General features: G+C 47.4%; 2 protein-coding genes across 2 annotated transcripts; both read left to right on the top strand.

Moving 5' to 3' along the window:
- Positions 1-1310: 1310 nt before the first annotated feature.
- LOC134201747 (uncharacterized) lies at positions 1311-8487 on the top strand. Its single transcript, XM_062676996.1, has 3 exons — positions 1311-2312; positions 7548-7686; positions 7979-8487. Exons 1-3 carry the CDS (start codon positions 1311-1313, stop codon positions 8485-8487), a joined length of 1650 nt encoding a protein of 549 aa, XP_062532980.1.
- Positions 8488-9589: 1102 nt separating this feature from the next.
- LOC134201746 (craniofacial development protein 2-like) lies at positions 9590-10726 on the top strand. Its single transcript, XM_062676995.1, has one exon. The coding sequence runs from the start codon at positions 9590-9592 to the stop codon at positions 10724-10726; it is 1137 nt and encodes a 378-aa protein (XP_062532979.1).
- The last annotated feature ends 4770 nt before the right edge of the window (positions 10727-15496 follow it).

Below are 15496 nucleotides of genomic sequence, written 5' to 3'. Positions count from 1 at the left end.
GACAACCCGAGAGTCTCATGCCAGTCGGGCACCTAACATTAAAACACTAATTAATTGAGCGTTTCATTAGCTTTTAAGCTGAGTGACTATTTATAATTTATTTTTATTAAGTAATAAATGAGCAAAAAATAATACTTAACAAAAAGATATGAAATCCGAACAAAAACAGTTTCACTGTAAAAAATTGCGCCAAGTCCACGTTTATAAAACTCATCTCAATAACATTTGCACTTTACAAAAAAAAGAAGACTTCAATAGCTTTCATTCTCTACAAAAATATGTGAAATACAAAAAAATACCAAGAAACCGTCATAAAGATGAAAAAATAAAAAAAAAATTGTTGAAAATTTAAAAATAAAAAAATTAAAATTTTATCGTACTTGGCGCGCGTCATTGAGTACCCCAAAATTTTTCGGAAGAATTTCAACCCGAGAAAAAAACCGTTTTGCTTTAATATACAGTGAAAGTTGAAAAAGTTACCCAGGTTGTCTTTTTCGCTCTTGTTAGCGTTTTATGAGAAATTGAGACAGAACTACGGTAATTTTCAACAGCTCTCACTATATACCTATGGGCTATTATATGCCAAATCGACCACTTTTGCGTTCGACCCCTTTAGATTCAGCTGAAACTTTATTATTCTTTTCTACCCTTTGAAAAACATCTTTGAGAATTTTTTCAAATGTTTTGAAGCCAACGTATACATACGTATCGACTCGTAAGTAGTTTGTATTTGTATAAGCGAACACGAGAGGGTGTTTAGTTCAAATCATAAAAGATGAGTGGGAAATGAAAAAAATTCAAATAACATACGTATGAGATGTCGATTTTACTTAACTTTTGTAAAACTTATTATGAAATAATAATTCATTAATTACATTTATGCATTTCATAGGTTGACCTACTTATAAATTTCTAAACATTGAAAGGATGTTCATTTATCCTGAAAAATTTGGGGTACTCAATGACGCGCGCCAAGTACGATAAAATTTTTATTTTTTTATTTTTAAATTTTCAACAATTTATTTTTTATTTTTTCATCTTTATGACGGTTTCTTGGTATTTTTTTGTATTTCACATATTTTTGTAGAGAATGAAAGCTATTGAAGTCTTCTTTTTTTTGTAAAGTGCAAATGTTATTGAGATGAGTTTTATAAACGTGGACTTGGCGCAATTTTTTACAGTGAAACTGTTTTTGTTCGGATAAACTATAATTAAAATTAAAACAAAACAAAAAATGTAAATATGAATCTCTGGCTTTGTTGTTTGCTAGAGAAATAGTAATTATAAAAAAAAAAAAAAAAACATCTATCATGACATTTGGGGCGTGGAACGTGAGAACGCTTCTTGATCGAGATGGCAACGCCTGCCCTGAACGCAAGACCGCCATAGTAGCTCGGGAACTTCATCGCTACCACGTAGATGTGGCTGCTCTCAGCGAAACACATCTTGCCGATGAAGGAGAGCTGGTGGAAGTAGGTGCTGGTTATATTTTCTTCTGGAAAGGTACCGCTGCCTCTGAAACGCGACATTCAGGTGTAGGATTTGCCATCAAGAATCACTTAGTAAAGCGATTAGAGGAGTACCCTGTACATATCTCGGACCGCATTACCACACTGCGAGTTCACCTGGATAAAGACAATTACCTTAATGTCATCAGTGTATATGCTCCAACGCTTGACAAGTCTGATGACATTAAGGACAAATTCTATGGGGAAGTGACTCTTTGCCTTGACAGCATAAACGCCAGAGAGCAGGTACTATTGCTGGGCGACTTCAATGCCAGGGTCGGTCGGGACTATGAGGCTTGGCCTGGAGTTCTGGGTAGACACGGAGTCGGCAACATTAACAGCAATGGTCAGTTGCTGCTCAGTCTTTGTGCTCAATACGGTCTAGCAATTACGAACACTATGTTTAGACTTGCCGCTAAGTACAAGACAACATGGATGCACCCAAGATCCAAGCACTGGCATTTGATCGACTATGCTATCGTAAGGCAAAGAGATTTCAGCCAAGTGCAGATCACCCGTGTTATGCGTGGTGCACACTGCTGGTCTGACCACCGACTTATTGTCACTAAGCTACGACTCCGCCTCCGCCGCCCGCGTAGATCTCCTATGAAAAAGCTTGCGTCTTTGGACATAGACAAGCTAAGAGATCCTGAGGTGAGGAAGAACTATGCTGAAGTTTTGTCTAAGAAGCTGTTGCCAGTTAATGAGACAGGTGATGCTGATGCTGACTGGGGAGCTTTATCATCTCATATCATGGATACCGCTTCAATTGCACTGGGCCATTTCGATAGAGGCACCCGTCACGTGCGGACGTGCTCATCGACCACTCGATTGCCCGGCCTTTGTTCACCCGGCTTTTGTTAGCCCGGCCATTGTTCGCGCGGCCTGTGTTCGTGGTACATCTGCCGACCAAGTGTTTTTTTTCTGGAAGTTTTTAATTGTTTTGTTTCCTTTTGTTATTTCTGTGTTCGTGGTACATCTGCCGACAAACTGTCTTCCTGGAAGTGTTTAATTGTTTTGTTTCTTTTTGTTATTTCCGTTTTGTTGTGTTTTTTTCTTTGTCCTGTAGTAATCGTGCCGCATCGCCACCTGTGTTCAATAGAACCGCTCAGGTCCGAGAAGTTGGGGCCTCGCCGCAAGGCGAGTGTTTTCTAAGACCCAGGGTAGCCCCACCTGGGCACGTAGCCATCATGGACGCTGTATTTGCGGAATTTCTCCGGCTTCGCTACCCAAAGCTCACTTCCGAGTTTCAGGCCTTCAAGGCCGATCACACCGCGAGCCCTCTCGTGGACTCCGCCGAGCTCGCTGCTCCTGCGTCGCCTGTACCTGCGTGCAAAGCTTCTGCATCGAGCACCGCAGCCTCCGTCGTGCCTGCCGTTCCCGCGTCGCCTATACTGGCGAGTAAAACTGCTGCGTCGTTCGCCGGGGTCACCGTTCCAGCAGCGCGATCATCCGCGGCCTCCGTCGCACCCTCCAAAACACCTACTCGTAGGTCACCTGCGCCCGCCTCCTCGTCCTCCGACTCTGACTCGGAGATGGAGGTCGACCTCGCCCCCGCCTCATCGACGGATGGATTCACCCTGGTGCAAAAGGGTAAGAAGCGTGCCGCGGAGTCTCGAGCTCCCGCGGCCGCTAAAATTAGCAAAGCCGCGAACGCGTCGCGCCCCCGCCCTCAGACTCCCGTTGCGCCTCTAGCCCGTGCCACTCCGTCGCCGCGTCCGGTGGCACAAAATAAAACCCAGACCCCTCCCCCGGTAATCCTTCAAGAGAAGGCAGCTTGGGAACGAGTTTCCCTGGCCCTTAAGGCCAAAAATATCAATTTCACGAATGCCCGTAACCTCGCGAACGGCATTCAAATTAAGGTTCGAACACCCGACGACCATAGGGCCCTCTCTTCTTACCTCCGTAAGGAGTGTATAAGTTTCCACACGTATACGCTCCAGGAGGAGCGCGAACTCCGTGCCGTTATACGTGGCATCCCTAAAGAGTTGGATGCCGAGCTCGTTAAGGCCGACCTTCTCGAACAAGGCCTACCGGTTAACTCCGTACACCGCATGCATACAGGCCGCGGAAGGGAGCCATATAATATGGTTCTCGTCGCCCTCCAGCCTACCCCAGAGGGTAAGCAAATATTCAACATCCGAACGGTCTGTAGCCTTTCCGGAATCGCAGTCGAAACCCCACACAAGAAAGGCACACCTAGCCAGTGCCATAACTGCCAATTATACGGGCATTCTTCCCGTAACTGTCACGCGCGCCCCCGATGCGTCAAGTGCTTAGGCGATCACGCCACGGCCCTATGCACTCGCGATCAAAAAACCGCGACGGAACCGCCTAGCTGCGTCCTGTGTCGAACACAGGGTCACCCCGCAAATTACCGCGGATGCCCCCGAGCCCCTAAAATAAATCGACGCGTCGCCCGCCAAAACCGCCTCCGAGCTTCCGGCCCAGACATCAAAGCCTCGGCACCCTCTGTGTCGCAGGCTAAGCCAGCGTTCGTTCCGGCGCCGGTGCCCAGTGTCTCGGCCTGGGCGAAACCGCTGCCGTACACGAACACGGCTACAACTCCCTCCTCCGTGATTCGTCCCGCCCCCGCGACTCGTCCCTCTCCCGCGACTTGCCCTCCGACCGCGTCCGACAATCTCGCTTTAGCGATCGACTTCTTTCAGTCGATCAACTTTGAGCGCGTTAACGCTTTGGGCGACGCCATTCGCGCTGCCTCCACTGCACAACACTTTATCGCCGTTGTGCAAGAATACGCCGACGTATACGCGTCATTAAATACGTACGTCCTCCCCTCACTCCGCCGGTAATCAATGGCGTATATAAGTAGAATAAAGCCCCTATCCGTAACGATAGGATTTTTTAACGCTTACGGTCTCGCAAATCAACGTGATCAGGTTTCTGACTTTTTGCGTGACCATCAAATTGATATCTTTTTAGTGCAGGAGACCCTACTTAAGCCCGCGCGCCGTGACCCTAAAATCGCGAACTATAACATGGTCAGGAACGACAGGCTCTCTGCTCATGGTGGTGGTACCGTCATTTACTATAGAAGAGCCCTGCATTGCGTCCCGCTCGATCCTCCCGCGCTCGCTAATATCGAAGCATCAGTGTGCCGAATCTCACTGACGGGACACGCGCCGATCGTTATCGCGTCCGTTTATCTTCCACCGGATAAGATCGTTCTAAGCAGTGATATCGAGGCGCTGCTCGGCATGGGGAGCTCTGTCATTCTGGCGGGCGACCTAAATTGTAAACACATCAGGTGGAACTCACACACTACAACCCCGAATGGCAGGCGGCTTGACGCGTTAGTCGATGATCTCGCCTTCGATATCGTCGCTCCGCTAACCCCGACTCACTACCCGCTAAATATCGCGCATCGCCCGGATATACTCGACATAGCGTTATTAAAAAACGTAACTCTGCGCTTGCACTCGATCGAAGTAGTTTCAGAGTTAGATTCAGACCACCGTCCCGTCGTTATGAAGCTCGGTCGCGCTCCCGATTCCGTTCCCGTCACGAGGACTGTGGTGGATTGGCACACGCTGGGCATCAGCCTGGCTGAATCTGATCCACCATCGCTCCCGTTTAACCCAGACTCTACCCCGTCTCCTCAGGATACCGCTGAAGCCATAGACATCTTAACGTCACACATCACCTCGACATTAGATAGGTCATCGAAACAAGTTGTAGCGGAGGACTTCCTTCACCGCTTCAAATTGTCCGACGATATTAGGGAACTCCTTAGAGCTAAGAACGCCTCGATACGCGCCTACGACAGGTATCCTACCGCGGAAAATCGTATTCGAATGCGTGCCCTACAACGCGACGTAAAGTCTCGCATCGCCGAAGTCCGAGATGCCAGATGGTCTGATTTCTTAGAAAGACTCGCGCCCTCTCAAAGGTCTTACTACCGCTTAGCTCGTACTCTCAAATCGGATACGGTAGTAACTATGGCCCCCCTCGTAGGCCCCTCAGGCCGACTCGCGGCGTTCGATGATGATGAAAAAGCAGAGCTGCTGGCCGATACATTGCAAACCCAGTGCACGCCCAGCACTCAATCCGTGGACCCTGTTCATGTAGAATTTGTAGACAGTGAGGTAGAACGCAGAGTCTCCTTGCCACCCTCGGACGCGTTACCACCCGTCACCCCGATGGAAGTTAAAGACTTGATCAAAGACCTACGTCCTCGCAAGGCTCCCGGTTCCGACGGTATATCCAACCGCGTTATTAAACTTCTACCCGTCCAACTCATCGTGATGTTGGCATCTATTTTCAATGCCGCTATGACGAACTGTATCTTTCCCGCGGTGTGGAAAGAAGCGGACGTTATCGGCATACATAAACCCGGTAAACCAAAAAATCATCCGACGAGCTACCGCCCGATTAGCCTCCTCATGTCTCTAGGCAAACTGTATGAGCGTCTGCTCTACAAACGCCTCAGAGACTTCGTCTCATCCAAGGGCATTCTCATCGATGAACAATTCGGATTCCGTACAAATCACTCATGCGTTCAACAGGTGCACCGCCTCACGGAGCACATTCTTGTGGGGCTTAATCGACCAAAGCCGTTATACACGGGAGCTCTCTTCTTCGACGTCGCAAAAGCGTTCGACAAAGTCTGGCACAACGGTTTGATTTTCAAACTATTCAACATGGGCGTGCCGGATAGTCTCGTGCTCATCATACGGGACTTCTTGTCGAACCGCTCTTTTCGATATCGAGTCGAGGGAACCCGCTCCTCCCCACGACCTCTCACAGCTGGAGTCCCGCAAGGCTCTGTCCTCTCACCCCTCCTATTTAGCTTATTCGTTAACGATATTCCCCGGTCGCCGCCGACCCATTTAGCTTTATTCGCCGACGACACGACTGTTTACTATTCCAGTAGAAACAAGTCCCTAATCGCGAAGAAGCTTCAGAGCGCAGCCCTAGCCCTAGGACAGTGGTTCCGAAAATGGCGCATAGACATCAACCCAGCGAAAAGTACTGCGGTGCTATTTCAGAGGGGAAGCTCCACACGGATTTCCTCCCGTATTAGGAGGAGGAATCTCACACCCCCGATTACTCTCTTTAGTCAATCCATACCCTGGGCCAGGAAGGTCAAGTACCTGGGCGTTACCCTGGATGCATCGATGACATTCCGCCCGCATATAAAATCAGTCCGTGACCGTGCCGCGTTTATTCTCGGTAGACTCTACCCCATGATCTGTAAGCGGAGTAAAATGTCCCTTCGGAACAAGGTGACACTTTACAAAACTTGCATAAGGCCCGTCATGACTTACGCGAGTGTGGTGTTCGCTCACGCGGCCCGCACACACATAGACACCCTTCAATCTCTACAATCCCGCTTTTGCAGGTTAGCCGTCGGAGCTCCGTGGTTCGTGAGGAACGTTGACCTACACGACGACGTGGGCCTCGAATCTATCCAGAAATACATGAAGTCAGCGTCGGAACGGTACTTCGATAAGGCTATGCGTCATGATAATCGCCTTATCGTAGCCGTCGCTGACTACTCCCCGAATCCTGATCATGTAGGAGCCAGTCACCGTCGACGCCCTAGACACGTCCTTACGGATCCCTCAGATCCAATAACCTTTGCACTAGACGCCTTCAGCTCTAGGAGCAGGCTTAGGGACCTCGGTAACCGTACTCGTCGAACTCGACAAAGAGTTCGCCGTGCAACCTAACCCATGAATCAGCTCGCTGAGTTTCTCGCCGGATCTTCTCAGCGGGTCGCGATTCCGATCCGGTAGTAGATTCATTCGCGAAGCAGCTGCTCTTGAGCTGTTAGGTCTCCTTCGGAGGCGCTCGGGTAGCTGTTAGCAAATCCCACCCCTCCTGGCTGAGCCTTTGCTCGCCCACCTGTCCTGGTGAAACTGGAAAGGCCTCCGGGCCACCAGTAATCCTTCAATCATAAAAAAAAAAAAAAAAATTGCACTGGGTAGGAAACGCCGTCGTAATGAAGACTGGTTTGATGGAAATGATGAAGTTTTGCGGGCGGCACTCGACAAACACCGTGATCTCTTGTGACAGCACAGAAGGCGTAAAGGAAGCGTTGCGGCGGTCAAAGCTAGCGACCTCGAATTGCGCAAGCTATCTCGACAAATAAAAGACAAGTGGTTGCAGGACAAAGCTATTCATATGCAATGGCTCACTGACACAAACCAGCTCGGTGAGTTTTATAGCGAGGTGCGCAAGCTGATGGGTACATGCATGCAAAGGTTCCTTTAAGGGCTCTAGATAGTAGGCACCTCTTAACATGCAAGGAGGATGTACTAAGGCGCTGGGCAGAGCACTTCAATGCCCTGCTGAATGTGGATCGATCAGCAGATCTGCAAAGCATCGCTTTAATGCCTCAACTCCCTCTTGCCCTTGAGCTGGACGAGCCCCTATTGCGTGACGAGGTTGTTACTGCCATCAGACAGAAAAAAATAAAAGGGCAGCTGGCGCTGACCTTTTGCCAGGAGAGCTGATCAAGTACGATGGAGAGGATTTGCACACGTTGGTTTGGGAACTGTTTGTTCGTATGTGGGAGGAAGAGCGCGTTCCGGATAGCTTTAAAGTATCGCGCATAACTGCTCTCTATAAGAACAGGGGCGACCGATCTGACTGCGACTCCTACCGCGGTATTTCGCTCCTATCGGCCCCGGGAAAGGTCTTTGCTAGGGTACTCTTAAACCGCCTAAAGGACTTATCTGAAAAGATCCTGCCCGAAACTCAGTTTGACTTCCGATCGGATCGAGGCACATGCGAAGCGATCTTCTCTGTGCGTCAACTACAAGAAAAGAGCAGAGAACAGGGTCGTCAGCTGTACCTCTGTTTTGTTGACCTGGAGAAGGCTTTTGACAGCGTGCCTCGCGAAGCCTTGTGGCTGGTGTTACGGAAACTCGGATGCACGGAAAATTTTGTGGCGCTTCTTAGACTCCTGCATGACGACATGCAATGCTGCGTCACTGTAGATGGTGAACAGTAAATATACTACAATTTAATATACGTATGTATAAAATAATAAAATACATACATACACATAATTACACACACTATAATATACATGTAAAGCAATAATATATAAATACACATGAAAATACACAATTTAGTATTATAATTAAGAATGGCTAAAAAAATAATAATAATAATAATTGAAAAATAAAATAAATTAGTTTGGAGATGATTCTTCCAGTTTTTTGTGGATGTATTCGCGAACTTTGAGTTTAAAAGTAAAGCGATTGCTGGTCATCCTGATTTTTTTGGGAAGCGAATTCCATAATATTATGGACTGTACAATAAAAGAAGAATGTAAAAAATCTGAGCGATGGATAGGACATTGTAAGAGACGATTATGTGAGGAACGTAGACTTCTCTCATGGCTTGCGTTCAAGTTTCTAAAATGCGATTTTAAGTAAGAGGGTGAGGAGGCAGAGTCCTAAAGAGAAAATTAGGCAGTCAGCGCTCTTTCCTCTCTACGCTGACGGATCGGTAACCATTTCCGACGAGTTCGATGCGCGGACACATGATCATATTTTCTAATATTAAAAACGAATCGAATGCAATTATTGAGAAGGCGGTCTAGTTTGTTGAGAAGATCTGCATTCAGGTCATAGTAGCACCCATCACCGTAGTCTACCATAGGGAAAATTAAAGTCTGCACGAGCATGGCCTTTACATTCGATGGTAGCATATTTTTTTGCCGATAGAGAGATCGCAAGGACCTGATGACTTTTTGACTAATGGATGTTATTTGCCATATATAAACTCCGCCATTGCCGGTCCCAAGCCCGGATGCAAAAGGAGGAGGGTTAGTCCAGAGAGTATTGACCGTAAAACCAATGTGAGCTAACACGCGCAGTAAGGCTACCAGGAGCCGTGAACCATTTGTTCAGAAAGTCTGGCTCTATGGGCACGGACACAATGATGGCAGCCCCATCACCGTGATCGGGACTCTGTGGGCTAAACACCTGCAAGTTCTTAAATTTAAATAGTTTATGAAACCCAAAGCAAGTAATAACCGGAACCCTTTAACAACGACTTTTGGCGCGAAATTACGGACACGAATTGGGTGTTGGAATGTAAGGACCATGACTCGACTTGAACGGCTACCCCAAGTGGCTAAAGTCATGAAAGAATACAACATTCACATTCTTGGATTGAGTGAGACGAGATGGAACGGTTTTGGAGAAACGCAATGTGATTTTGGATACTCGTTATTGTACAGTGGTAAGGAAGAGGATGCGACCCGAGAGTATGGCGTGGGTATGCTGCTAAGCCGCAGCGCTAACAGTAGCTTACTCTCTTGGAAGCCAGTCTCGGAACGAATAATATGCGCCAGATTTTCGACACGAGTACGGAAGGTGACGGTGATACAATGCTACGCTCCCACTAACTCTGCTTCGACCGATGTAAAGTCACAATTCTACGAACAGCTGGGGCATACACTCAAAGGCATCAAGAAACAAGATATCGTGATTCTCATGGGCGACATAAATGCGAAGATGGGAAATGACAATGTAGACCGCGAATATTACATGGGACAATATGGGGCAACCTTAACTATTAACGAAAACGGAGAACTTTTCGGTGATCATGGTCTAGTTATTGGAGGTACCCTATTTAAGCATAAGGAATGTCATAAAGTTACTTGGATATCACCGGACGGAAAGACAAAGAACCAAATCGATCACGTAGCTATCAGTAAGACATGGCGCTCTTCTCTTCTTGATGTGCGAAATAAGCGTGGCGCAGACATTGACAGTGATCACCATCTGGTGGTAGCGGAAGTTCGTCTTAAAATAGCAGTTCCCCACAGAAAGCCAGATAAAGCAGCTAGAAAATTTAATATCCGAAAACTGGAAGATAGCAATTGCCGAGAGAAGTTCAGCTTATCTCTCAAAAATAGTTTCGAGCTGCTTAAGGAAATAGAGGATGAGCAGATGGACGAGACGTGGGACCGCATACGTGGTGCTTATAATAAAGCTGCTAAGGAAGTATTGGGGTATACCAATACAAAGCAAGAACCTTGGATGTCAGCAGAGCTTTGGGCAGCCATTGAGAAGAGGCAACTTTTGAACACTCAGATTTTAGGCTCCCCTTCAGATGCTATGTTGCGTCGGGAATACTCATCCATGCGATTAGTAATTAGAAAGCTGGCTAGGAGAGATCAGCGAAATGCAATCGATGAGCTAGCAGACCGAGCAAAATTGGCAGCCAAGAGGTAAGATATGAAAGAGCTTTACGATGTCACCAAGCGGATAATAAACAAAAAACATCATCCACGGAAAAAACCACTGAAAGACTACTCGGGTCAGCTACTATGTACCATGGAAGAGCACCTCGTGCGATGGACGGAACACTTTACTAAGTTGCTGTCCAAATGTCAGTCCCAACCCACAGACGGAATATCAGTACCCGACTTGCCTTTGGATATACCTATTGCACCGCCCACCTTTAATGAAATAGTACAGGCAATTAAACAGCTGAAACCAGGTAAGGCCCCCGGTATTGACAATATCAATGCCGAAATGCTGAAGGCTGATGCACCGAGATCTGCAAGCTTGCTATATCCGCTCATCGTAAGGATTTGGGAGACTGAGCAAATACCGTCTCAATGGAAGCAGGGACTACTCGTGAAAGTTCCGAAGAAGGGCGATTTGTCTTCTTGTGACAACTGGAGTGGCATTACACTTCTTCCTTGCGCAGCAAAGGTCTTGGCTAGATTACTTCTAAACCGGATGTCCAAAAAGATCACTGGAACTCTTCGGGAGGAGCAAGCAGGTTTCTTACCGGGCCGATCATGCACAGACCATACAAACACTCTTCGCATCCTCATAGAACAAAGTGTTGAATGGCAGACTGAAATGATTCTTACGTTTGTAGACTTTGAGAAAGCGTTTGACACTGTACAGTGGAGCAAAATGTGGGCCTGCTTAAAACAAAGAGGTATACCAAATAAAATCATTGGTATAATCCAGGCCTTATACAGAGGTAGTACATGTAGAGTCGTGCATGACCAAGTCCTGGGAGCCCCTATTGAGATGACAGCGGGTGTTAAGCAGGGCTGTCTCCTGTCTCCGTTACTATTCATTATGTTACTGGATGACATAATGCGGGAAGTGGTGACGACACCTCGGGGCATTGAATGGAGCGAAAATATCTTGGAAGACCTTGACTATGCAGATGACATAGTGTTGATGACGCCGACTTTGGATCAAATGCAAGCAAAACTTGAAGACCTCCGTATATCTGCGGAGAAAAGAGGCTTGCGTATCAATACCAACAAAACTGTCGACATGCGAGTAATGTCAAAAAACACTACTCCCCTAAAGCTCCAAGACTGTGTGTTGAAGTCAGCACAGAAGTTTACATATCTGGGGAGTTCCATATCAAATCAGGGTGGTTCGGACGAAGATATAGAGATACGAATTAGGAAAGCCAGGGGTGCTTTCGCGCAGTTGAAACCAGTCTGGGAGTCAAGTGTCATGACTCGTCGGATCAAGCTGACCCTGTTCGACTCCATTGTCAAGAGTGTTCTCCTGTTCGGATGTGAGACCTGGAGAGTGACCAAGACACTCACGAACCGACTGCAGGTATTTGTAAATAAGTGCTTGAGGTCGATACTCTGCATATTCTGGCCAGTCACTATCTCTAATAAAGACCTTTGGACTAAATGCGACCAAAATCCCATCACGCAAGACATTGCTCATCGGAAATGGCGTTGGATAGGACACACTCTACGGTGCAGCGGAGTCAACGCAGCATCAATCGCGTTTGAGTGGCAACCGCTTGGCAGGAGAAGACCTGGTCGCCCTGTACACACTTGGCGACGCACCGTAGAGAGTGAGATGAGGACTGCCAACGTGACCTGGAGTGATGTCAAAGAGCAAGCGCAAGACAGAGTAAAGGGGAGACAACTTGTGAGGGCCCTATGTACTAGACGTGCGCTAATCATGTTCGGAAAAGGATTGAACATGACATCGTTCTTTAGAGTGTCGGAACTAGTTCCAGTAAACATGTTCGCGGAACTGTTAAGTTCCGCGGACATGTTAAGTCTAGTAGCTGTTTGTAGTGTAGCGAATCACGTATTAAATTATCATTAATTACACAATATTTTTCAAAAAAGGTATTAAAATACAATTTTTTAAAAACACTATAAAAATAGATTGCCGCTGATGGCAATTATTACTATAATTATTATTTTGTAAGGTTTTTAATTTTAGGTTCATTGTTAGTTTGTTTCATAATTTATTAATGTACTATTCCACTTTGTCATAATTTCAATTACTCTACTACTTTCATTATTTTTCAATGTATTGTACGATGCACCGGAAACTATAACCTATCAATTGTCAATTAAAATACCACGTTATTCTGATATACAACATATTGAGCTCGTTTTAGCTTTACAACCTTTTTCCCATAACCGAGATAACAATATATTTTATTTTCATTACGTAATGTAGCTAACAAAACTAGCGAAAATGGTGAATGTTTTAAAATTCTCTAATTTTTTATTATGATTTTCTAAGAAATGGTCTACAAACACTTAAGGTTAAGTGCTCGTAAGAATGATGCATGGTCAAGGTCAAAATCCTAAGCAAAACATTTTAATTCATTCAACTATCGACTGTAACACGTAGGTCGTAGAATATAACTTCAATATTCATAAAAATGTAATGTGAAAGAACTCCACACGCAGTTGCAATGCACTCGCTCCATCTCACTCCCTCGTATTAGCGCCATATTTCGCCTTATCTCTTTACGTGGACTCGTGTCGGTTCGGGACTCATTCGGGTGGACTCGCCGCGCCACGCCTCCGCGCCGCGCGATACCTATGCTCTAATCATGTCCGAATGTCCGTCATGTTCAACGCGTTCGTAGTTCCTGCATAACAGTACACTTGGAATGGAAATGGAGCTTTCTGAACATGTTAATTTTGACAACTCGGATTGAATGTTATAGTTCCATATGAGGACATAGTTCCAGGAACTATTTCGGTCCGGAACTACGCATGTCTACTATGTACCAGCGGGGTACCCTAGGACTACAATACATACAAGTGTAGTGTCAATGTGTAATTCAAGATTTTTGACGTCTTGGCTAAAGGGGATGATTATATCATTGAAAACAACAATTACTGATTTTACTCATATTTCGATGGCTATCAACAATTATCGCTTGGCATTTGGTAGGATTCACCGCCAGACCAAACCTATCGGACCAATTTTTGATTGATTTTAAATCATGGTTTAATTTGGTAATAGTGTCCGATACGTGATCAACATCGGTTTGTGCATTCAGTTGTAGATCATCGGCGTAAAGATGAAATGCACACCGTAGCTCAGGGGTGAGAAAATTTATAAAAATTGAAAACAAGAGAGCAGAGAGGACACCGCCTTGTGGGACCCCAGATTCAAGATTACACCAGTTTGATGAGAATTAGTCATTACGAACAGATTGCTGACGCCCCTTAACCCATCCAGGAAGAGAACCAATCCAACGCCCCTTTTGAGACGTTGAGATGGGAGAGGATGGAAAGAAGGATATCGGACAAACGGTGTTAAACGCGTTTGAGAAATCAACCAAAACTAGTATAGTGATTTTGGATTTTTCCAAACCCACCCTGATATCACTTGTCACTTTCAGAAGCGCGGAAATGATACTGTGGCCTGGTCTAAGCCCAGATTGAAAAGGGCTAGTGAGGGAATTATTAAATATATATCGAGAAAGCTGCTTGTAGGCTCACACACACATGCTTAATAACGTACGTGGCGTGTTACCTGGCTACGTAATGCAAGGTGTCATCTTCACCATTCCATGCTTGTAGGAAAAATATATTGGGACGACAGTCCAGTTGTAACGGTCATACAGCGAACACAGTTCCACTTAGATAGCTATAATAAAACTGTATGTACCTATTGTATTTTCCGTAAATATATAAGTTGTGAGTTAGTAACCTCATCCTAAGCTGGTGACCCTTTTTTTTTTTTTCTCGGGCCGGGGGCCGAACCTCCTACGAGGTCCCCGCGCCTAGGGGGCGCGCGGGGTATGTGAGACTCAACGATCTGCAGGTGTTGAGAGCAGATCGCGGGCCCAAGGATTTTAGGGCCCACCCACTAAACGACTCCCCTGCACTCTTACACCCGACGTCCGATCTCCGTCCGGGGTCAGAACCCGTTCAGAGTAGGGGGGTTCCCGCGGTCAACACTACAACCAGACACGCGGCGCCACCCCGAGGACGCCCGACTGACGGGTCGTCGAGGCGATAGTCAACGACCAACGACGTCAGTCTCCGCGGTACGGCGGCCCTACCAGGCCGCCCGGGCGGTGCCGCTGGTGTTCCGGGATACCCCGCTGGGCCAGAACCAGCCTGCCGGGTCGGAACGCGATACACCGCCGACCGGGTTGCTCTTCAACAGTATGTTCGGCGACGACAGCGACGACGAAAATGCGGACCGCATCGCAGTCCGCAGCCGCCGACGCGCCGTCCCGTCCTCCTGGTGCCAGCGCGCTAGAGTGACGGTAGCGTGCGGCGCAGCCTCAACCCCCTTAGGTCGCCCCGTGGCCATCACCGGGAGGAGACTGCCTCCTCATAGGGGCTGGAGCTGGACAAACGCCCTCCTCCGAACCCCGGCTCGACGGCGGCGGCACGGCGCCGAGAGGGAAGAAGAGCTCTCCCTCTCCCGTTCCGCCACCTCCTTCTGCGAGATGGTGGACTCGCAGAAGTCGAGCATCGCCTGCCAGGACTCGTCGCTGCCGAGCATCGTAGCTACGACGGTCGGAAGCGACAAGTCCGGTCCTATTTTTGCAACGAGGACGCGGCGCTGCACCGCGAAAGCGGGGCAGTACGCGAGCGTGTGCTCCGCCGTGTCCTCGTTGCAGCCACTGCAGTGGTGGCACTTCGGCGTCGGCTCCCTCCGGGCGACGAGGTGCAGGTAGCGACCGAAACAGCCGTGTCCCGTGAGCACCTGCGTCGCCCGGAAGGTGAGACG

This window comes from Bombyx mori, chromosome W (assembly GCF_030269925.1).
Source record: "Bombyx mori chromosome W, ASM3026992v2".
NCBI lineage: Eukaryota > Metazoa > Arthropoda > Insecta > Lepidoptera > Bombycidae > Bombyx > Bombyx mori.
The sequence above is the reverse complement of the archived record's forward strand: the minus strand, read 5'-3'. Positions and strand labels throughout refer to the sequence as shown.